The following is a 25,488-nucleotide window of genomic DNA, read 5'->3' on the forward strand; positions in this document are numbered from 1 at the left end:
TCGAGCCCTTAGGGTTCATTACCCAAAAATTGCAACTTTGATTCTATGGCTTCCAACCCTTGTTCTTTAGATTTACCCTACACCATTTTTCATTTTGAACACAATGGAAGCCTCAAAACTTTGAAAAACACATCCTAGGGTTCAGATCTTACTTTGGCTGAAATGGATCTCAAGCAACACAACCAAGAAAACACTTTAAAATCAACCTACAACCATTTGTAATCACTAGGATCTACTATACTTTGAAGTGTTCTAGCAAGATCTAACAACCAAACTCCCTTCCCTTTTTATTATTCAGTTCGGCCAACCATTAGAGAGAGAGGGGACAGATTTTTCAACCATCAAAGAGAAGGAAAACAAGGCAAGAACATATCTAGGACTAAGAACTCACCTTGAATCCTTGATTGAATGACCAAAGTTGATAGCTTTTCCTTGGTTCTCCTTCAAAACCTTCTCTTTTCTCTCTTCCTCTCACTTGGCCGAAACTTTGATCAGAAAAATGGGGAGGATGAGCTCATTAATTCTCACAAAATATCCCATCTACCCACATTAATGAGAAGCCAAGTGTCAAGTGCCTACTTAGTCTTGCATTTTCCCTTTTAATTAACTTAATGACAGTTGAAATTAATTTCAAAAGTCAAGATCCTCTCCATTGGTAGCTTGACACTTGGAAAGCTCTAATTACCATCCATTAAAGGCTTGACAAGTGGCCACTTGTGGGCCAAGCAAAGTGCAAGACTCTACTTCTTGCTTTATCGGTGCACCTTTACTCCGAGTTTAACTTCTTTTCTATAATTACAGTACTCTGGCCTTTGTAATTATTTTCTGTTAGATCCATAAATTATTCTCCTCATTTTTATCTTCCCAAATTGCCCTCTTCGTCTCAAAATTAATTTCTCAATAATTAAATAAAATGGAAAACTAATTTCCTTCTCTTTAGTAATTTTTCCACTTTTCAGAGGAATTGGGAAAAATCTTGGACACTTGAGGGTCTTATTTTAATTCCATAATCTCTTATAATTCCTTGGGATATCATAGGAATTTTCTTGGGATTTTTATTCTTCTTAAAAATATTTATTTGGAATTTTCCAAATAAAGACCTTAAACTAGCTTAAATTGCCCTTAAATTCCTTTGTAATTTCTCTAAGGGCAAATTGATCTTAAAACCAATTTTATAATCCCATATAATTCTCAAGGTGTTGGAAATTGTGCCCTAGGGGCCAATCATTCTGTTTTGAACATTGTTAATTTATGAACTTATTAATTAAGTTATCATATTATTTGCATGTTTACTGTGATGACTATCCTTGGATAACTCATGGTTTATCCTAAATGTCTCTGGTCGGTCATCTATGTGGGAGCAAAGATGAAATAAGACCAGTATGACTTTAAAGATATATAGAGATATAAATTAAAGTCATAGGCACATGTAAGAGTACAAGGTGTTGGACCGACCCGCTATGAGAGAGCTGCATGGGTTAAGTCATAAGCTTCTCTCATATACAAACCACGTCACTATGCCCTTTGACCTAAGATCATCATGGATTCCTACATGAGAAACGCTTAGCTTTGACCTAGTCAAAAGTCACTTTTGACCGAGTGATCATAAAGACTATGTTCAGGCTTAGTGGTTTTTCATGCGGAGGAATGTGAATGGTCAAGATGGAATTTGTCCCTCACATTCGTAGAGAGACATTACTGGGCCCCTCGATGAGTGAGTCTGAGAAATGTATGGCCATACTATAATGGAAAGGTAGTTCCGTTTCTATACTCAGACTACTCAGGGATCGAGAAAGTAACGGTCATGAATAGGAGGATGACGTTCTCCATGCCTCATCCATGACCAAAATGTCGTGTGACAAAAGGGACGTGATATGGTTGTATGAAAGGTTGCATCGTTCAATGATCCTCATATGTTTTGGGTAGTCGTGATGTCTTGCTAGAGACCGCTTACGACTTGTGAGTCATTATAGTTAATGGCCCACTGCCAACTTCATATGGGCCTACTGGGTCGCACACAAAATAGCCCAACACGAGTTATGATGTCCAGATTCATTGAATCTAAGATATGTCCAGATTCAATGAATAAATAGGGTGGACGTGTATATATATATATAATTCGTATATATATATAAATATAAGAGATATTAATTTATAAGGATAAATTAAATATATAAATTCCGTCATCTCTTTATTAAATAAATAAGTGAATTAAATCTGTGAGACGGATTTAATTTAAACCATATTTATTTAATTGTTCTCTTATCTGATTAGGCAATATTTGATATTGTATTAATTTCGGAATTAATTTAGAGTTAATTTCGAAATTAAATATTATTAATTAAACCTATATAGCATCCTATATATTTGATATGAGGAGCTAGGGTTTAAGAGAGAGAGAACTGACAGATAAGAGATGGCCTAAGAGAGGAGAGAGGACGGATTTCTAAAACCCTAGACGGACATAGGCGCTAGCACGCCGTTCGAGGTTGAGGGCTACTCGTGTGGATACCGGTAGAGGAAGCCGACCGGAGTTGTCGACTTCGAACGACAAAGGAGGCGAGCAGAAGCATCCTGAACGGCCGAATCATCGAGTCACCAGGAAATCGAATGCCTGAAGGTAATGCTTCTTACTACCTGACTTAAACGCGATCGGTAGATCCGGAAAAGGGATTGAAAGTTTTAAAATTTTATGTCGTTTTCCGCTGCGCGTCGTCTTTCAATTCCCTTCACAAGGAACATTGTCCTTATTTTTCCTTAATTTTCTGAGATTCAGAATTATTTTTCCATAATTTTTCTTGACCAATTTTCCTTAATTAGTCAAACTTTTCATAATTGGCTTGGAAAATTATAATAATTATTTTCCACCAAAATTCTTCTATTTCTCCTTGTCATTTTTGGCCTTTAAATATTTAGAGATATTCTTATTCCTAATTGTCATATTACTGGATGTGACACTCAAGGTGTCGAGGATAAACTCCCATTCAAGCCGATCATAAGCTTTTTCTAGATCTACCTTTACCGCTTGCCATCCCTTATTACCCTTCTTAGTTCTCATAGAATGGATTACTTCTCGAGCAATGATAATGTTGTCTCCACTTTGTCTCCCCTGAATGAAACTGCACTAATGTGGTCTGACTACCTTACCCATCACTTGCTTGAGTTTGTTACTAATTATCTTAGTGACAACCTTGTAGCTTACGTTGCACAAAAAGATGGGTCTGAAGTCCTTGATAGTTTCTGGTTTGTCCATCTTGGGAATAAGCACAATGTTGGTGTTATTTAGGCCTTTAATCCTGTCCGGAGCATCAAATATATCCTTCACCAGTTGACAAACTGAATCCCCAATCACATTCCAAAATTCATGATAAAAGAAAGCTTGAATCCCATCCGGTCCCGGTGCTTTAAAGGGCCCAAAATCAAACACTGCATTCTTAATTTCTTCTTTTATCGCTTCAGCTAAAATCATATTCACTTCATCGGTATTAATATTGGGAAAACCGGTGTGTGAAACAATAGGCTGGAAGCTTTTTTTATCACTTCAAAATAAGTCTCAGTAGTAGTTCAAAGCAACGTTTTTCAACTCATTCTGATCAAAAGACCACTCAGTCTCAGAGATTCTAAGCCCTTCAATCCTATCTTTCTGTGTCTGATGATGGCAGAGTCATGGAAAAATTTAATGTTTCTATCCCCCCATTTGAGCCAGTTACATCTAGACTTTTGAAACCAGATTAGTTCCTCTTGGGCTAAAGTTTTATTATACTCCTTCTAAAGCTCTTGTTCTACCCGTATAAGATGTTGACTATCTCTACGACCTCTCACCCTTTCAACTCCCTGAATTCTTTTCAGAAGATTATGCTTTTTAGATGGAATGTTGCCCATATTTTCCTTATTCCACTTCAAAGCTATTTCTTAGAAGCACCGAACCTTTTCCTCCCATCTATCAAGTGACCAGCTTTGTTGGACCACTTCTCTAAAGCCTTCTTCCAAGAGCCATGAAGCCTGGCAACGAAACAGTGGTTTTCTTGGCCTCCTTTCTCTATTATTCATCAAATTCACTAAAAGAGGTCGATGGTCAGAACCAAATTTACTCAAGTGATGAACATTAGCAATAGGATAGTGATTACTCCAATTTGCATTAGCAAAGGCCCAATCAATACGTTCTTTAGTCATACCTCTTTCCCAAGTAAACCTCTCCCCCACCGTATCAACTTCAATCAATTGAGCTTGATGGATATAATTCCCAAATTGACGCATTGATCAAATATTAGGACTAGAGCCCCCTTTTTATCATTGCAGGAAAGGTAGGTGTTAAAATCACTAACTACCATCTAAGGTCCCATCATACTCTGACTGATAGAGATTAAATTATTCCAAAGAGCATTACGGAGATCACACCGAGGCTCAGCATACATGCAAGTAAGTTTAAAGGTTTCGGCCCTCTGATTACAAGTTACCTGAACATGTACAAATTGAGTAGATAAAGAAATATAGCTGACATTTATTTCCTCCTCTCTTTAAAGAATCCATATACCCCCAGCATAGCTAGAAGCCTCCACTCTGATCCAATTGCTAAAACCCAGCCTTCTGGTTATTCTCTCTGCCTTATCCCCACTTACGCGAGTCTCAACTAAAATCAGAATCTTTATATTTTTCTTCCTAGTCAAGTCCCTTATTCTAGCTGGAAAAGAAGGAGAGGCCGCACCACGGCAATTCCAAGAGATTAGATTAATCATTATAAGTAAAGGGAATTGGAGGCGGGGGAATCCCATCCAGAGCTCATGCTGAAGCATCACCATTCAAGCATTCAGCACCCTCTTCCACGTCAAGTCTTTCCTCTTCAATAGTTTCATACCATAGGTCATTTGTATCTGTAGAGTCCTTCTCCTGAATCAAATATGCAATGGTCTCATTGATATCAAGAGGTTTTTTGGGCAAGTTGACCATTTGATTTTCCAAGTTTTCATAAGAGCCTGTTCGTTGGTCGTCTTCCCTTTTTCCTTGCTTTGTCTGTCCATTTCCTTCTTCTGTGTTCATGTCTGTCATATGGCTAAAAACCAATGGTCCCATTTTTGCAATTGACCCAATAACTACATGGTGATTTCGGACACCTTGTTTCTTCTTGAGCAGAGGTGAAACAATTTTAGGTCTTGTAGTATGGCTTCTTTTTTTGCTTCCCACCTTTTTTGTTTTCACTTGCTCTTCTATTTGTTTGGCAGAGAAAATTGGGTTGGTTGGGTCAGATAAGTTACTGGGCCTACTAAGGTCTTCTATATTTCCAACCGGGACCCTAGCCGTTTCCTTCTCCTTCTGCATCGTTAAACCGCTACGCTCCCTCGACTTGTTTCCTGTCTTTTCCTCTGGCATATTTTTACCTCTAACTTGAGACCTTTCTGTACCATCTGACTCTTCCATGCTCTGATTCCTCCCGTTAGCTTTCCTATCTTCTTTCATGGAGGTTTCTTTCCCACCTTTTCGTCTCTACTCTTTTGCAGGTCCCTTATTCTGGAAGTTTGGTTCAAATTCGGCTGAGGTGACAAGTATTTCACTTTCCTGCAACACTTCGTACCTTGAGCTCGGAGTGCTCTTCTGTTCCTTGCTCCCAGATCTCCCCCTATGGTTACTTTTTGCTGTGTTTTCTTTTCTGAATGCATTCTGATATTTCTCGGTCTAAACGTCTTGGTAGCCTTCATCCAAGCTCCATACGGATCCTTCAGATTGACCCCTAGCACACTGAATAGGTGAGGCTTAGCATTCTGTTCCACTGTTGTCTTGCCGAAATCTGGGTTAGAGATTGAGTTCTCCGATGTATTTTCCATTGGCTTAACATTTAAAGGACAATCATCCTAAATATGCCCATACGTCCCACATTTAAAGCAAATAACTTTGAGACCTTTGTATTCCACGGTGTAAATCCTCCTCCTAAGTGCAAATCTGGATTTGAGTTTCTGGTTTAAATCAACTTCAACGCTAACTCTGGCAAATTTTCCCCTTTTAACCATATTGATCTTGTCGTTGCAATGAGCAAGGGTGTTTAAATCCACCTTGAGTGCTTTACCAATTAAATTTCCCAGTTCAAGCATGAATTCCTCAACATAGCAGAGCAGCGGCAGTGTTGGAACCCAAACCCATATTGCTACTTTCCTGATTTTATTACAATATGGGTTGAAATTAGGACTCCATCACTGGACTGCTAGGTAGTGACCTTGGATCAGCCAGGGACCATTAAACAGAAGTTTGCGTTGCAGTTCAGAATCTGTCAATCGAAACACGAAGTAATTGTTCGGCAAATCGATAATTTTAAAATTTCTGGATTTTAGTAGCCACCATAGTCTATCTTTCATCATATCTCGGTTAGCCTTTCTGCCAAAATCGTGAGAATTAGAGCATCTTTCCATGGTCTACACAGCTCCTTTAGTCTTTCATCTGACAAATTCAGCTTCGGCAAGTTCTGGATTAGAATCTTCTCCTCTTCCGTCGGCGTTGGGGCCATTTCTTCCTCTTCTCTAAGCCATTCCTTTAATTGTTGCTCGTAATCTTGATTCAGAGCCTGTTCCTCATGGCCCATCAGCATTGTATTGTAAGAAATTCAAGTTTTGGTAGGGCCCTGATGGTTTCGGTTGGCCTCGCTTCCTTCAGGTATTTCCACGTCCTCCATCGACACATCATTTCCCTCAACTTCTTGCTTGCGCGAGGGTTTAGCTGTGCTCCCTCCTCCTCTTTGTTAAGCTTCTTGATGCTTCTCGCCATTATATCCTCTTCCTCTTTCGTAGAATCCTTCCTCACATGTGATGGTTCCTCAACATTATATTGATCGCATTTCCCTGTTTCACACTATTTCTCTCGCTCTCACTCTTAAGTAGGATTTCTTTTATATTATAAAAACTTGAAGAATAAATTAGAAAAAAATGAAAAAAAAAGACAATGAAAATTTCAAAACCTCAAATCAGATATTTTCACAAAAATGTGCTATTATTTTGCAAGTCAATTATTGTCAAAACTTGTTAAAGTTTTATAACAAATCCTGATTTAGGATTTTATAATTTTCACAATTTTTATTTGCCATTTCCCAATTAGTTATATTATTTACGACTCATAAAAAATTGAATTTAGCATAAATTATATACTGTAAATGGGAGAAATCAGTCTATGTCTAAAGAGGACATCCCTAATTTCATTAAAAAAAACTAAATTTTTATATAGTATTTATCTGAAGAGAAAATTTCAAAAAATGCCACTTAAATTTTAAAATTCTAAATCAGTCTTATTTCCTACTCTTTAATAGCTAGTAGCTACAATTAAAAAATAAATGACAACACATTTTTATCAGAATCCTTAATTTGGGATTTTGAAATTTAAGTTTTTTTTTTGGGCGATTTTCCCTTATTTAAACCTCTTTCCCAAAAAATCACTTAAATTTCCAAAAGGTAGGTTTCTAAATAATATAGTTTAGTTATTGTGATTGATTTGGAATTTCGCAAACTCATAACTTTTGGAGTTTTAGAAATTCAAATCACAATTATTTTGAATTTTCCCAAAAAATCTATAATGAAGAATAATCACCAACATAGCACATGGTGGGTAAGAAAACATAGTTCATATGCCACACTTAGAAATCATGAATCACGAATATCAAATTAGCTAATCATAAAATATTGCCCATTTTTTGCAATATGGTGCCTCAAGCTAAACTTTAAACCAAATTAATATTCAAAAAAAGCGACCAGATTGAGACGATCCAAACCAAAAACCGATGAATTAAGCACTTGTTTGATCTAGTTTAGTGTATGAACCAGTAAAAAACTACCCCAAACTGAATCGAACTAGACCGGTGCAAACCAGTCCTAATTAACCTAATTAAATTGAGGGGTTGAGTGGGGTTGCGTTGGTAACCCGAGGGGTTGAGTGGGTTGCCTAGGTTATTATTTAAAGTTTAGTACAACAAACCATTTACAAATTAATGGTCATACAAAAAGAACTATTAAGACACTTGAAGATATGTTGGGAACAAGCATCTTGGATTTTAAGAAAATGGATTATTTCATGCCACTCACTTAATTCACCTATAACAACAACTAGCATGCGAGTATCCAAATGGTCCTATGAAGCAGTGTATGAAAGAAGATGTAGATTTTCGTTGTGCTGCACTAAATTAAGTAGAAAAACAACTACATGGTCCAAATTTAGTTAACCAAGCCTTGGAGCATATCAAAATTATTAGGGGAAAAAAGCTCCAAGCAACTGGTATGGGAGTAGCATAAAGGAAGAATTTAAAAATGGAAATATATGCAAGTGAAAAATTAAGGATAAAAAAACAAAGTTGTGAAATGTAAAGGCAGATTGATAAGTTTATTTAATTGGTTATAAGGAATTGAAGCTATAACAAGTTTTTTTTTTTTCAAACCAGAGAACAAATATTTTATCTTAGTACAACAAAAGCTTTTTTTTTTTTTTGAGCTGGACAGATAAGCATCTAAATACATATGTATGTGTGTGTATTAATTTTCCCTTAGCTACATAACTTATAGGATTTGTTTATTTGCTGAGTCCATTATAAGAAGGGAGTCAAAAAGGAAGCAAAGTTCATCTGTGTAAGCCATTCTCTTAATCAGCCAGTCATGTGAGAGACAAATTTTGCAATAACTTGTCTAAGAGTAAATTGTGGTATTGTCATTTGAAGATCCAATCATGCATCAAATTCATGTAGACAATCTCTCCATTTATGAGGGAAAAGATCATCAAAAGTAAACCAAACCACAGACCAGAAGATGGCCTAAGAGTAAAAGTAAGTAGTAAATCTTTCCTTTTTATGTGATTGTGCATTGATTGCTACATATCTGGATGTGCTATATAATGTTGATTGTGCATGAAAATATGTAAATTGCTTTTATATATATGATATTACTTATCATGACAATATGCATTAGTTTTCATTTATTTTGGAATGTGGACGCAATAGTTAGTGACTAGCTATGTAAGTATAAGATGCTTGTGCATCACCAATTATATTTGGTTGCAAGGCATTGTTTTTTTGGCCTAGGTAGCATGTTTGTTGTGATCTTATGTGATTACATGAAGGGATTTTGTTACTACTGGGATTCTTTAGAAACTCACCCCTTTCTTCTATATTATACATCAAGAGCAAGTACTTTTAAGGACAAAGGAGTTGTGATTGATAAAGCAAGGTGGAGGAGGTTGAAAAATCTATTTTGTATATTTTTTTAAAATATGCTTCCCATATTTTGCTAATTTGGAAGGAAGATATAAATGTGTATGTATTTATATTTTGGTATATAAATATTCTTTCATGAGGAAGTGGCTAGACACAAATAAACTACGGGTAAGTGCTATTGACAGAAATGACAGAAATGTAGATATATACTCCTTCCAGTTTTATATATAAGCTTTACTTTTAAAAAAGGGCCTGATCCAATTTATAAGTTTCATTTTGAGTGGTTTATAGTTATTTAGTTTGTATAAAGATCCGCTAGAGAGAAGTTTAGAAGAGCACATTAGTGGCTTCAATTCTGATGAGGATTTACTCCCATGAAATCTTCAATCTGAAATTTCAGCCTCTAAACCCCTACCCTATTTTGCAGAGATAGCAACTTCAAACCCGATGTTTTGCCTGCGTTGGCCTCAGTCAAGCACGCTTGAATAAGAATGGCCTATTTGGAACAACTTATAATATCACACGTTACTTCTAGGATGCCTTAGAGTTTATTTAGAACCATATCTGACCACATTGGATGGTCTTATACTCAAAATTTACATTCTGGACGTTACTTTTCATAAAATCACTATTCACTATGCAATTTTCATATTACAGGTCTAACTTTGAAAAATCATAACTAATTCTAGAAAAATTGTATAGAGGTGTTCCAAAATTCTATGAAAAGCTCTTTGAAATCTTTAGTCAATTCATACAGTTAATTCATTAAACTTTACTGTTCATTTGGTAAGTTTTGGAACTTTCAGATTCTATGCCTTAATTATGAAAATTCATATCTCCTTGTATTCACGTCCAATTGAGGTGATTTACCTCTCATTTTAAAGCTTGGGATGTGTAATATAGGCATATCAAATTTCATGGCTTAATTCCTTCATTCGATAGGTCAAACTAAAGCTCAAATTTGACTGCTTCAGGACCTATGTTTTATCCCTTTATCTTTGCTTGCTTTAATTCTTTTTATTTCTTTGACATACAAAACTTGGGCTTACTCTTTCTCCTTCATTCTCATACATTTCCATTCATGCTATAGATATTCTAAATATATACATTGCATCATGGGCATTGATAAATATAATTTACAAAATAGGAGAATTATAAAGTGAACATAATCTCATGCATTAACCTCAATAGTTCTCCACTTTCTTCTCCTTGCTTCTCATGCCATTATTACCTATCATTGATTGACCTAAATGGTTAGTTAGGGAGGGGGTGAGATTTGGGAGAATTTCAATAGCAAACAATACCTATTAATCATGCTAGATGGATGCTAATGCACTGCATGCAACTTGCTTATTCTCTTGTTAATTAGTGACATATTAACATGCTCAAAGCTACTTTTTTGATGCATGGCCATAGAGACATAATCTACTTATCATAAACAGCAATTATAGTGACCAAAATATGTCACAATAATATTCAAGTAACATGTACACATCAACACAGAAGCATACAATATCAAGCAATGACAATAGGTAAGTTTGATTCCCTTGACTTCCCAACCATATGGACTTTCAGTCAATAATAACAAACATCCTCTTGGATGTTCCAAGATCTTAAACATAGTCACATTGATCATACAATCTATTAGGATCAAGAAATTATATAAAGTTCAAGACTAACTCTATTAAACTTAACCATTTCTCTAAATTTTGGATTAATGTTTTAGCTTTGTAAAAATTGTTTCCTTAGGCCAATTCTACACAATTTTGCCCAAGGAATCCAAATATGAGCTTGAATTCATAAAAAGAAAACTCCTTCCCTATGAAACAGTGTTAGCCAAAAAGGGGGGTTTGAATTCCAAAAATCCCAACTTTAATTCTAATGCTTCCAATACTTGTTCTTTAGGTTTACCATACACCATTTTTCATTTTAAACACAATGGAAGTATCAAAACTATGAGAATCTCATCCTAGGATATAGATCTTAGCTTGGACAAACAGCACACCCAATAACCAAACCATACAATCTTTCAAATATTAACATAAAACCACTTGAAACAACCTTGAATCAATGGGTTTTAACTAGATATAACATCAAAACTTCCACCTCCTAACCCTATATATTTCAGCTAGCAACATTAAAGAGGGAAGAATGGATTTTTCCACCATCAAACTCAAGGAAACAAAGCAAGAAACAACATAGATCAACTTAATAACCTTAGATTCAAGCTTGGTTGATCAAAGGTAGTAGCTTCCTTTTGGTTATGCTTCAAGAATCCAAATGGCAAGAGTTTTTCCTCTTGTTCTCCAACTTGGCCAAAATGAAGGGGGAGGGAGTGTCTATTTATAGCCAAAACTTTAGCTTGAATGGACCAAAATGCCCTTCAAGTTCACTCAATTTACAATGATAGTGTCAACTTGTGAAGGTTTCTTACTCAATTTCCATTCTTAAAATAATTCCAAATGAAATTGATATTCAAAGTCAAAATCTTTTCCATAAGGACTTTGACAAGTGGCGTAATATAGGTCAAGTAAAAAGCAAGTGTACCTTTACAATTTATCAATGCACTTTACTGGTCCCTTTCTCAATTCTGATCTCCTGGAGCACTGATATATTTGTCATGTTAGTTTTGTCTCATTCCACTACCCCCTCTCTCCTATTTAATGCTTTCACATGTGTCATGATTACCTCACATGATGTATTAATAAGCCATCATTACTTTTGTCTTTTTCTTAGGTATTTTTATCGATTAACTTAGCTCTTGTTTTTCGAGGCTTCTTTCTAGTTTTCTAGAGCTCTAAAAATTACTCTGTCTGCTTCAAAAACTCTTTTTATTTTTAGATAAAATCTATGAATTTTCTCAAGTCATAACTCATTTTGTAGGCCCCACTTAAAAATCATTTTTTAAAATGTCATTTTATCAGCATAATCAGCTTTATATTTTTATTAAAGCCATTTTACTGGCCTTCTGGTTGTGGGACTAATTTTATAAATTAGTATAACCTTTCAACCATTCAACTTCATTTTTGCATACATTTTTTAGGTTTCTTGCTATTTTAAATAATTACCTCAAACAGTGTACTTTTTACCTATCATAACCTTAAAAAATTCCATTTAAGTTGCCTTAGGGGTATTTTCATCATTTATCTTCATAGAAGAGTCTTAGAATATTATTTTCTATTTTTTGAGATTTTTTTAGAATTTTTTGTGTACTTTTCATTTTTATCCTTAAAGGCCGTAACTTTCTAAATTTATGGTTTTACCCCTACTTGGGCTCAACCTTATAAAACATCTCTTTGAAGCTTCTAACTTAACGCTTAGCCTGTATCAAGTCTGTTTTCTTTTCTGGGTTTTTAAGACTTTATTAGAATCTCTAACTTTGATTATATTTTAACCTTTGAAAACCTTTACTTTGTGAATTAGTCCCAAAAACTGTATTGACTTCTTTTTTTATCTTTGGAATCTCTGCTAAAAGGGGCTTAGTAGCCTACTTTCTTTAAGTTACTTCCAAAGCTTCTAGACTTAAAAATTGAGATGTGACAAGACAAATATATAAGAAAAATTTTATCTCGATTTACGTAAAACGTGTTTAAGCAAATGAAAGCGCTATAGGTTTGAGAAAGACAAAACGGCAGCTTGCTTTCATCTCTCAGAAAATCTAAACGTAACATTAAAAGACGTAAATGACAAAACAACCCTTTAAATCCGTAATTCTTATTTACGAAAATTTACTTAAGAAAAAATAAAAATAAAAATAATTTATTTAACTACAATTGTTTTCCATAATGAATATTTAAAATGTGCTTAAAATAAAATAACATTCAATAACCACATGTATAAAATATTAAATGAAAATTTTAATTATAAATATCCAAATTTTAATTAATCAATTTTTATAAAGTATAAAATGAAAAATAAAATAAAATGTAATAGATTAAATTATATTATTGTCAATAAAATTTTATTATCTTAATATGATTGGTTTAATCTTGAGTTGACTCTAATCTGACCCAATAATCTTTGAACCACTATCTTGACCGATTTAATATTGGTCCAGTTTTTTTGAACCTTAGAATTTAACATACAAACACTTTGTTATGTGGGTATTCATTTATTATATTTTTCATAATTAAAATATGAATATTTTTACATATATTAAGTAAATAACATTATTGTAATTATTACCGATTTAACTTTGAGTTGATCCCATTTGATCTACTAATCCTTAAATCACTTCTTTGATTGGTCTAATTTTTTGTTCCTTAAACCAAATTGAATTTCTAGTTAGCTCTTATATTAAGAATTAGATATGTAAAACTAATTTTTATTTATATAATTAATAATTAAGCTGTGTGCATATATATTGATTAAATATATTTTTATATCTCAAACCATGGTTTTGTATCCCAACCCATGGTTTTAAATTCAAAAATAATTTTGTAAAAAAAAGGATTTGGATGATTTTTCTCCAAATCCTGATTTTCGCAATAATTAAAACCATAATTTGAATATGCACCCAAATATCTCCTAAGACTTTGTTTGTATGAGGAAAGTAAAAAGAAATGGAGGGGAGAAGAGGGGAGGGGAAGAAAAATTTTAATGAACTTATTTTAAAAAATTGATAAAATTGAGTTAAAATTTTCATTAATTATTTTTTTATCTTATATTTTTTCTTTTTTAAAAATTCACTACTCCCCTAATTTTTTAAATCCTCACATCCCCTCACCCCCTATTCCCTTATTAAAAGCACCGTCACCCTGAAAAATGTCTCCAAAACTTCTCTCCTCTAGAAAAGTCTGGAATATCGCGGGGTTCTTAAAGCAGCGGGAAGCAATACGTTACGCTGGCCCCATTTCCTAAGGTCTCGGAGCAACGACGGGTTAACTTTCTAGCCATTTTAACTGCCTGCATTTCGTGGATTCAAACAGTACTTTGCATTTCTTGGACAATTGAATGACTCTTTCCTCTCTCAGTCGGGTATGTTTCTCTCCCATATCTTTCGCTTTCGATTACGGTTTTACTGATATTGAATTTCCTTTTCTTCTCGTTTTCGAAAATCTCTCATCAAGGGCCTTGTACGGTGCTAATCTACTAAAAAAAATTTCGCTCTTTCTTGCCGTGACATTATACTTTTCGTTCTCAATTCATCTCAAATTGTTGATCATCCCTGCTATAAATCGTGTGAACGCATTTTCTGTCAGCTCCTGATAGTGCCTCCGAGTTATATAGCAGCTCAACTTGCCTTGACTTTGGTTTCTTGAAGCCATTTTCTTGAAATTTTCAAGTTTCTTGGTTTTCCTAAAATTTGCAAGTTTTGCAAGTTTATTGATTTAGATTGCTCCGGATTTTATAATATGGCATTCAGTCGGTAAGTGTTCTAATATTTGTAGATGTAATGGGATTATTTCTTTCATTACTTAGATCCCTTTTACTGCTTGGGATATGATATAATGGGCCTTCAAACATTTGATTCTAACTCCTCCCTTAGCGCGTTGAAACTAGTTTATTTAATATCTGAAAGTTTGGGGAATACAAAACACCTTGAAAACCTTGGTTCTTTAGTTTTGAAAGAACTGCGATGGGAAAAAAATCTCAATTCTTTTTCCATTTTTTCATTTTTGAATTTGCCACCATGAAACTGCATTATTATTACATAATCATCATGTGTCTTTTCTTATTACAAATTGCAAATGAGTTTTTTCATCTTGTCAATTAATTGTTGTATTAACTACTTGGTTCCCTTGGATTGTTATTGTTAGACTCTAAGGTCAATCTATGGATATTGATGATATTTTTGGCATCATTCAACCTGTGAATGTTCCAAGGAAGAGTGCAATTTATGTGTGGGGATACAATCAATCTAGGCAGACAGGTAGAAAGGAGGATAACGACCAGTTGCGGATTCCAAAGCAGCTGCCTCCTGAGCTATTTGGATGCCCAGCTGGTTTAAATGCACGCTGGTTGGATGTTGCTTGTGGTCGTGAGCATACAGCAGCAATAGCCTCTGATGGGTCTCTGTTTACTTGGGGTTTGGACATTTTCTGGGTTCTGTATCCCTTCTTCATATAACTCAGTGATAGTCAAAATCCGTATAGATGTCAAGAAGATTTGGAATTTCTTTTTTTTTTAATCTTCAATTTACACTGGTCACTGCGAGCTTGTAATCTATTAGCAATAATTCATATTTAAATCTAGACTAATATGATAGTAGTATTCTTATTGCAGGGGCTAATGACTTTGGCCAGTTGGGTGATGGAACTGAGAACCAAAGAAAATGTCCCAAGAAGGTAAAACAGTTACAATCTGAGTTTGTAAAATCTGTGTCCTGTGGAGCCCATTGTACTGCTTGCATTTCAGAACCCCGTGTGAGGGATGGTGCCAGGCCATCTGGAAGGCTCTGGGTTTGGGGGCAGAATCAGGTAAGTCTAGTAGCTGTTAAAGAATATCAGTTTATTTTGTGAATTTTGCTCCCAATTTCTCCTTTTTCTTCCTCCTTTTCACCTCCTGTGCTTCATCATTTGGTACAATTTTCCAATATATCTGGTGGATTAAAGTCGATTTCTTCTTTGTACCACAGGCTTCAAATCTTCCTCGCTTATTTTGGGGTGCTTTTAAACCTTATATGGTAAAATATATATTTGTTGCATGTATTGCACCTTTCACGTGTTTTGAGTTCTAAACTTATTTTTGATATTTCTTGATATTTAGCTCGTGTTTTCAACATTCAACTCGTTAATAGATAAAACATTGTTAGCACACAGATTGTGTAATATTTTAACTAATTCTAAATTGAAAAGAAATATTATCATCTGCATAGCCACTATTCTTTGCTATTTTAACCTTGGTTAACAAGGGATAATGGATGGAATCCATCAAATAAAGGCCTCGATCATGTTGGATTTCATCATGGGCACCATTAACCACATATAGCTCTTTAGTAAAAATATAATATGATCTCCAATAATCCTTGGCTTAAATAACTTGATCATAGTTTCCATCTGGTGCTCATGCCTCATTTTAGAGATAGTAATCCTAAATGAGCAATGTAACATAACAAATAGTTGAGGTGCTTGTATGAAAATGAAGGAGGCTCTTGCGCAAGAGCTCACAAGACACACACTCTGAATGACTTAAAGAGGGTGAATATGGTTATAATGAGCATAATTAGTTAGGCAGTCTACTTCTTCCAAGATGGTGTCAAATCTCCTTGATTAAGGTCAAAACATGATGCAATCTGTGTGATGGCCTGTCAACCTTGAAGATGTCGCTAAGGGCTGGATCAAACCTGCTAGATAGCAACACTAATTTTATTCTTTTGGCAAATGTCACGCATAGCCACAAAACTATTTGCATCTCTCTTCATATCTCCCCGGTAGACTGTTTACAGCCACTTCTACGTGCATATGAAAATACTGTGAATTCCCCCAAAGAACTGTGAAATACATTGATTTATGCTTGAACCCTTGGCGATTTTTTGGGTAGAATTAGTCTGCTTTTATATAATAAACAGTCGCCCTGAAGGTTGTACTTCTCATGTGGAGATCAATTGGTGATAACCTATTGAATTATTTGAGAAAGCATATAGTCTTGTATCTCCTCCTTAATACTCTGGTTTCAGATGGTGCTTGCACAAAAGCTCGCCGCCTCATGCATATATTTTGTCATGATAATTGTCTTATTTTTCTTTTCCTGTTTGTATTGTATGTCAAATGTGTAGCCCCCAAGTTTTCAAAGCCAACTTTGTTGTTCGTCCTCCTAAATCCTGATAGGGATTCCTCTAGTAACCCAAGAAATACAAAAATAAAAAAACTTGAAAATAATAAAAGTTGATTAGATAAAATCCAAGAAGAACTTGTCTCGAAATCCTTAGTTAATTTAAAAAAAAAAAAGGCTCCACAAAGACACCAAACTCTTGCAACCTACTCGTATTCTATCACAAATAGAAAAACACAAGTAAATACTTGTCAGAGAATTTTCGTTCATAACTTCATAACTTGATACAACTGAATCTTTAAATAGAGAAAATTCTAATGAGGCTCTAAAGATTAAAATTAATCTAAAAATCTAAAAAATATTCTAAGGATAAGATGCCATCTATTGAAGTTTAAATCAATGATAGAGTAATAAGATGTAAGATAGTTTGGAAATAAAGGATGTCAGACAATATCCTTGAGATCCCTATTTGGCAATTCATGTTTCTAAAATAACATATCTAATGAATTATTCAAAAGATTTATTTGAAAATCCTAAAAAAATAAAGAATCTTAAGTAAATAAAGCACAAAATAACTAAAAATAAACTAATTAGGAGCTCTTAAGCATCTTAATTCTCGGTGGGTCCCCTTTAATGATTGGATCTCCATCAAATCCTCCGTCCTAGAAGCTATTTAAGGGCGTTTTGTTCTGTCTTGACAGTGAATGATAAAGCCTCCACCTTTCATATCTCTATTAACTAGCTTATTAGTAGTTAGGCTAATTCTATTTGACAATAGTTGGCTGTAGTGTGCAGTAAGTTTTTCTTGCTGCATTAGGACTGTGCTTGCACTAGAGCATCGAAGCATTTGTGATGGAAAAATATGGAAAACTTGCTTTAGGCATAGAATTCTATTTTACGCTTTTTTTTTTATTCTCTTGCTTTATATATTCTAACTTCCTATCCTCTATTTTTTCGTTATTTTCATTACTTATTTTTCAGTGTATAAGTTCAGATTAGTTAGACCAGTAGACCGTAAGTTATTTGTATTATTTTCTCTCTCAACTTCCTCTTCCCTCTATTCTCTTTGTTTATCTCTCTCTTTCTTCCACTTCCTTCTCATTACTTTTATCCTTCAACTAAAACCACCTATCATTCTTGCATTGATGAACCAACCAAACGATTCACAATTGGTCATAGCAATATATAGGATCCATCAAGAGTAAAGCACACAAAAATGCAAAATGTTTTGTAACCTTCATTGGTAATCATGCTAGACTAACTTAGGTTTAGCTTATGAGAGATAAATCTGAAGTTTTTCAATTTTTTTAATGACTTCCATTCTCTTGTTCAGAACCAGCTCCAAGCCATAATCCAATTTTCAATGAGTGATATTGCCAACAAGTACTTGAGTCAAAATATTGACCAATACCTAAGATTGAATGATAGACCTCTTGCAACCAATCCTTTACGTGCACGCACACACTGAACCTCGCTGTAAATAATGCATGTGAAATTAGTCCACCATTCTTGCTCTAACAGCAGCTCATATTCATATCTCTGTTTTCCTTTATTGAACTTTTTTGCTGGAGGGCTATCTACATCTTGTATTAGCCACAAATAATGAAAGTTGAGAGGTAGCTCTTTCCTAAACCATATCAAGCTTCTCATACCATCAGAATCTAGCGAATCTTATCTCTGCAAGAAAACGTTGCAGTTCGAATTCTGAACCTGCTCAGCTTGTTTTTGTGGAGCTTCTACAACTGCATGGACCCCTTCATTTTTTTAGGGCGGGGCGGGGCGGGCGGGGCGGGGCGGGGCTTTTCAATATCCTAAAGTATTTTGTAGTACGTCCAACACCCTGAAATATTTTTTCATATGCATCCAGTACCCTAAAATATTTTGTTTTATAATTTTGTTCTTATAAGTATTAACTCTTTCGAAAGCAATTTTAACTTTATCTTTAACTCTTCAAAAAGTACCATAAAGCATATTTTTAGTACCTTTTATGATACTGGACGCACCTAAAAAATACTTTAGGGTACTAGATGAGTTACAAAATATCTTAGATGCACTTGAAAAAATGCTTCAGGTGCTGAACACACCGCAAAATACTTTAGGGTGAATACTTGAATGTGTTAGACACATCTTAGCTTCTTTTTTTTTTTTCTTTTTAAAACAAAGTGAGACTTGTTCCTAGACCTACTCTTATCCATGTGTGATTGCTTTGTCATGTGAGCTCTCAAATTAATTAATTAAATTAACCCTATATAGTATAGAGGTCAATCTAGGTTGTCTCTTTTTGTGAGGAGCTTCATTAAAGTTTTGAAAATCTTTTTAATTAAAAAAATGTGATGTAGAGAAGGAAGGAGTAGGAAAGGAAGTCGATTGATTTTTTAGGAAATAAATTGAGAAAAATAAAAAAAATAAAAAAAATTAGAAGAAAGTGGAAAGAACTGAAGAATTTGCTAGAATGATGCACTTCCCATAGACGTTGATGCATGGCTATCAAAGTTTAAAAAGATGAGAAATTTGTATGAAAACAGTTTACCAAGTTAAAAGAAAACCCTAGATAACATCTAAGTCATAATTAACCGAGTAACTATTATACCTAGAAAGCTAGCTTATAATTATCTTTTAATTAATCAATTAAAAATCACTTAGCTTGTGAATTCAATTAAACAATTATATTTGTCCCTTGAAGAGAATTATGTATTGAAAACCCTAGAGCATAAACTATTTGTGCCAATCAAAACAAAAATCTATAAAAACAAGCACTCATAAAATCATGAGGAAAATGAAAATATATTCATTAAAAACTTCAAAATGTGATTGTTCAACTGAAACGTAAATTTAATAACAATTCATAAAAGTAAGAATTCTAACCTAGGAAATTCATGAAAGCAAAGTACTCATGGATTAAAATATAGAAACTAACAAACTCCCTAATATAAATAAGAATTTTGACCACGTCATCTTGTCCTAAAGAGCAAAGAGGACTAGCCACATATATGGATAAATGATATCAAGGAAGAAAATAAGAAGATAGTGAAACAGCTAGACACAAGAGGAAGCCAAGTGTATGCTTGTACTTGTGCAATTTAGGTGGCTTTCTTCCTTCTCCAAGTCTCCCTTGATCTCCCTTTATAGCTCTTGAATTCGTTCTAGTTTAATGAGGAAACCCTTGAGACTTCTAGATTGATTTTTTATCTTCTTTTATTTTGTAAACCCCTTGCCTTTGGGGAAAAGGATTTTATTTAATATATCTTGAATTTAAAAAGATAGAAATTGAATTTGAATTCTTTTGATTTTGTGTGATCTTCATGGTCACCAAAAAGAAGAGTTTTTGAATTTAAATGATAATGGATTAAAAGATAATGTTTCAAATTTGAAAAAGATATGATGGTAGGATGACCTGGAGTTAGGGTTTAGGAAGAGGATAAAGATGACAATACGGATATTTAAAAAATTAAATGGATAATGGATATATGGTGGATATAGCACGAAATTTAATGAAAAATATGAATAAAATATTTATTCAACTTCAAAACACAATAAAGGAATTATCCACAAAAAGAATTAATTATTCAAGCTCTTTAATTTATAATGGATGATAAGAGATATTTTGGTTAGATATTTTGGATAATTTCCAATGAGATAATTGAAAAATTCTCTTTTAATGCCAAGTGGCTGCCATAAATGTTGTTTTCATGGGGCCTGTGTTTTGTTTAACGGAATATTCTCTAGAATCAAAGCAAAGATACCTTTCAAAAGAGAAATTATAAAAATATAATAAAAAAATGTAAGCTTAAGCAATTAATTTATATAATTTTCTTAGTTCAAGCTATGAGCATCTATTGCATTTTAAACCCTTTAAATATTATAAAATCCCATTAATGTATATCAAAATATATTATAAAATAGGGATACATCAATGTGTATGAATGACACAACGTCTCCATTATTTTCTTTTGTGACATTACCATGTCAATGCCTTTAAATAAGGTATTTGAGGATATCAAAATAGTGGGACATTTATGGGCATCCAAAGGTTTTGGCATCGTGAATGTTAACACACAAGCTATACGTTAGGATAATGATGCAGCATTTTGAGTTGCGTTGGTTATCTTGTCATGTTTGTTGAATTTGATCGCTAATAAATCTGAGACTGCAATAATATTTTTCAGTGGAATAAAGAGGTAGAAAGAAAAGGCTTAGAATAGACGCCTTCTGATCATCTCCTCATTTGTATCCTCGATCTATTAAAAAGATTTGATGCATTTTCTTACATTTGGCTGTTCTTAGATGTGCATGCTGCATGGGTCTGGTAGACTTGATGCTTTTGTTTAGGGTAATGCCTTTGGGCTATAGCGTACTATATGATATAGCAATATATGCTTTTAATGCTTTTTTATTTCATTAGTTTTATTTATGTCTTTAGTAGAACATGTACTGTATATTCTTGTTGTTCTTCACAAAATATATTTATAGGGCCTAACGGGTTTTGAGGCCCAGAGAATATTGTTGCTGTTGCAGCTTCATGCAGTTACTTCTGTAAATTGTATTATGCTGCAGCATTTTCTATTGTCCTGCTTTATGCTTGGTAGTTGGTAGCCTTGTTGAGATTGACTAACATGCACAAATAACTCACCTTGGATTGATTTAATTCTTGTATGCTTTTATGATGTTGTACTCCACTCACAGTCTTGAAGCTTTATTTTTTAAAAAAAATGAAATTGCAGATAATTATTTAACATGCTCAAATAACTCCCTTGGGTTGAGTTAAACTTCATAAAATCGGAATTATAGCATTTAATTCTTATATTTTTATGATGCTGCACAGCTCTAGTAGACTTGATGCTTTTTTTATGGTCATGCCAGTCGGTGGACCTATGTTTGGTCTTGAGTTAATGGTATTGCGTGCTTATGCATTTTATTGTCTATTTTCTATCACACTATATACAGATAATTCGTGAAGCGTCTTGTGGAGCTGCTCATGCAGTCGCTTTGTCTGAAGATGGTCTATTACAAGCTTGGGGTAAATTGCTTCTGCATTCATTATTTCTCTCCGCACATTATCTATGTAGGAGATACTGCATTGAACATAAGAGTATCTACAGTGTAGGTTTCTTACTGCATACTTATCTGTGACTGTTACTATTCTATTCTATTTGCTCCGCAAGTACATGGGTCGTAACAAGCAATAAAATGATGATTAAAGTATCGTTAGCATGAGAATTTGATTTCAAAACCCAGTCAATATTGATTATCACACTTTTGCCTGATTTGAGTGACACAAATATAAGAGTAAACAGAAATATTTTTAAAATTAGAAATTAATAAAAAGGAAAAATGATTCTTCAACTCTTAGGGTTCAAAGGGACCTAGGATTATTTATTCCTTTGTATTTCAAAATTACTCAACCAAACCCCTTATTATACCTGCTTCTTAAGCATAAGTTGTGCTAACCAAAGAGACTAAATTACCTATAAGTACTCACTCAGTCTCTAAATAGGTGTTTAGTTCAATTAATTCATTAATATCTTAATCAATTGATTAAATCCCTATTTTCATTGCAAACCCTATATGGCTGTGTGAGTTTAATGAGTATATCTCTATCTTATTAACAAAACCATCAATTTAATTCGCAAATTTCAGGTTCTCACACGATTAGGTTAAATTCAAGTTTTACACTCAACCTAGCTCTCCCCAACAATCTTATTGATGATTAAGGAACAAGAAGTATTAAGCATAAAATCAACATAATCATGCCATTAATCACAAATATAGGGAAAATGAGTGCTTATCTCAGAATCAAAGTATTTAGCCACGCATATTCAAAAAGTTCATGAAAATACACACACATATCAACACAACATGGAATAAGAGTAGAGGTAGTAAGATGGAGAGGAAAAACCAAGGAAGGAAGCCCTCTCTTTAAAGCTCCTAGCTCAATCTTCTCTAAAAAGCATGCCTAGGACACCAATTCATCATAAAATATGCCAATAAAGGCTCAAATAAACTCTTAAAGGACCCTAAAATGATATGAAAGACATGGGAGAAATGGGTCCAATCACACGGCTTAACAATTTTTTGCCGCAGCCAAGTTTGCCTCTATTTTAGGCCACATCTAGGACAGAGCACATTGCATCTCATTTTGCATCTGGAAAATTTTGTTCTTCTAGCTTAAATGAAGAGTTTTATCCAATTTGGAGTCTATTTGTTCTTCTTTGATCACCATAATGTGATTCTAAAGCAACCTTGATCCTCAAATACTTCCAAGTGGCTTGACGTAATTATTCTTATGCCAAAATATACCTTGCAAAAATGACAAATTTTATAAGCTCAAAAATAACAAGGATAAAAGCCAGAATATGAAAAATACATATAAGAGTGCATAAAACTCAAGGAAAAAGTGGTGAAATGACATGAAATCCAGTGATTAACATATTCTCATAAACCAGGCTACAATGAGTATGGTCAACTTGGCCGTGGTGTTACTTGTGAAGGATTACAAGGTGCTCGTATAATAACTGCTTATTCAAAATTCCTTGATGAAACCCCAGAGCTGGTGAAGATTACCAAAGTGTCATGCGGCGAGTACCACACAGCAGCAATCTCTGATAAGGGCGAGGTGTAAGTGGCCTAAAGGTCTTTCTTGATGGAGATAGTTTTAGATTTAAGCATGAGCATTGTGGTTTTAGATTTCCCGCTTACAGCCTGACCGTTGGTAACTTTCTTGATGGGGATGGTTCACATAATTATTATAGAAAATACAAGAAATACCTTAAAATCTTATGCTTCTACACAACTTAACAGACTTTTGGAGTATCACACCCTTGAAACCTTTACACGTTAAACTTTCTACTGTTACTTGCTTGTTTGGATATTGGCTTGTTCTATTTCTTTCTTCTTTTAGTTGCTTGCTTTTTCTATTTTAATTTTAAATTTCAACTTTGTATGGACTCCGTTATAGATGTACAATTGGAGATGATACTCAACCAAGTGGGTTTTTTTCTTTTTGATAAGAAAAAAGTTCAAGTTTCTTCTATCCTTTGCCCAATTGATACCTAGATAAAGCTGTATAGTTCTAGCCCCTTATGTGAGTCATTGTTTTAGTTCTGTGTTGAGGGTGATGGGGTATTGACACGTCAGACTGCATGATATTGAATAATGATTTTTTTTGCACACTGTAGCTACACATGGGGCCTCGGAAATATGGGTCAACTTGGGCATTCTTCTCTCCAGTATGGAGATAAAGAGCTTCTGCCCAGGCGAATTGTTGCCCTTGATGATATTTTTGTGAAAAATGTGGCGTGTGGTGGTGCACATTCTTGTGCTTTGACTAAGGAAGGAGCTCTTTATGCTTGGGGTGGTGGCCAAGCTGGTCAGTTAGGCCTTGGGCCCCATCCTGGGTTCTTTTCTTGCGTCCCCAATGACTCTCGGACATTCTTTCAGAATATTCCAGTTTTAGTTATTCCAAAAGGGGTGCAACTTATGGCATGTGGACATTGCCACACTCTGATTTCCACAAGCGATGGTAGAATTCATGGATGGGGTTATAATAATTATGGTCAGGCTGCCAACGGGAAATCTACATATGCGTGGTACCCATCGCCTGTCGACTGGTGTGTATTCATATTTTTATGGTTTCTTTCTTATGATCGTGGAGGCGCCTATGTTGCTAAAGCATATATTACAGGTGCGTTGGGGAAGTGCGGAAACTAGCGGCTGGTGGGGGCCATTCGGCAGTGCTGACTGATGCATGTTGCTTGAAGGAATTGTGTGAGTTTACGCTTGCAGACAATCTGACTTTATCTAATGCTTCGGAGGTAGAGGATGTTGCGGCTAGAACCGGCTCAGATGCTTTGGCACGGCTTTGTGCCAGACTCAGGTATTTTGTATTGGCATATTTTGAGGAGATTCATATGATATTAATAGCGGCATTGAATTTTGTTAGGATATGGCAAAGATGATCGATTAACAATTGAGGTCTAAGAATTCGTTGTCTGTATATCCAATCCCAAACTAGAATATGATGGCCGAAATGGTACCAAACACCATTCTAATTAGTGTATTGCTTTTGTTATGAAATTGGGGTATTCCCCTGGTTTCCGTTGGATGTTATTAATCTAACTTTTTAAAGTCTGAGAAATGTGCTTGGGCATGACTCACGAGCCTGTGCATCATGGCACAGCAGTTTGTCTCTTCATCAGTTTCTTCCATGTCATAGCTTTTATGTGTCAATAATGACTATTTTTATGTCTCAATAATGACTATTTTATGCCAACTTTTCCATGGCAGGGAGAATTTGCTCGTTGCTAATGATTGTGCAAGAGATGTGAAGAACAGTAAAATTTGAAACTGTTGAAGTATTAATTGTAATGCATTTCCTGTAATTCACACATATTCATAACCGGCTTTGTATTTGCTTGAACAAAAGTAACCAGGCTGGATGAGGATTCCTTGGTCAGATTACTACATAATCAATAAGGTCCTTGCACCATTTCATGACATTGAATGCCTGCATTGAAGATTTACATCACTCTTGTAATAAATGTGAATATATTAGATATAACTTGCATTCTTCGGCAGTAATTCTGCCTGTTTTCGGGTTCTTTCAA

The 25,488-nt window shown here is 34.5% G+C and overlaps 1 protein-coding gene across 4 annotated transcripts; it reads left to right on the forward strand.

The window, feature by feature from the left end:
* Positions 1 to 25,482, forward strand: LOC114715296 (RCC1 and BTB domain-containing protein 1-like). Of its 4 annotated transcripts, XM_028900096.1 has the most exons (12): positions 1 to 13; positions 1,726 to 1,729; positions 11,017 to 11,020; positions 14,043 to 14,054; positions 14,092 to 14,149; positions 15,398 to 15,591; positions 15,750 to 15,797; positions 21,830 to 21,902; positions 23,329 to 23,500; positions 24,061 to 24,492; positions 24,567 to 24,758; positions 25,169 to 25,482. In XM_028900096.1, coding segments are annotated over exons 2-12 (1,245 nt in total). In that variant the 5' UTR covers positions 1 to 13; positions 1,726 to 1,727; the 3' UTR covers positions 25,227 to 25,482. The 4 variants fall into 4 exon arrangements, with proteins under 4 accessions (XP_028755929.1, XP_028755928.1, XP_028755927.1 ...); XM_028900094.1 differs by lacking the exons at positions 1 to 13; positions 1,726 to 1,729; positions 11,017 to 11,020 and adding an exon at positions 14,932 to 15,200 and having other exon boundaries at positions 13,973 to 14,149; XM_028900095.1 differs by lacking the exons at positions 1 to 13; positions 1,726 to 1,729; positions 11,017 to 11,020; positions 15,750 to 15,797 and adding an exon at positions 14,932 to 15,200 and having other exon boundaries at positions 13,972 to 14,149.
* The last annotated feature ends 6 nt before the right edge of the window (positions 25,483 to 25,488 follow it).

This window comes from Neltuma alba, unplaced genomic scaffold (assembly GCF_004799145.2).
Source record: "Neltuma alba isolate B1F8T4 unplaced genomic scaffold, ASM479914v2 tig00011585_pilon, whole genome shotgun sequence".
Lineage (NCBI taxonomy): Eukaryota > Viridiplantae > Streptophyta > Magnoliopsida > Fabales > Fabaceae > Neltuma > Neltuma alba.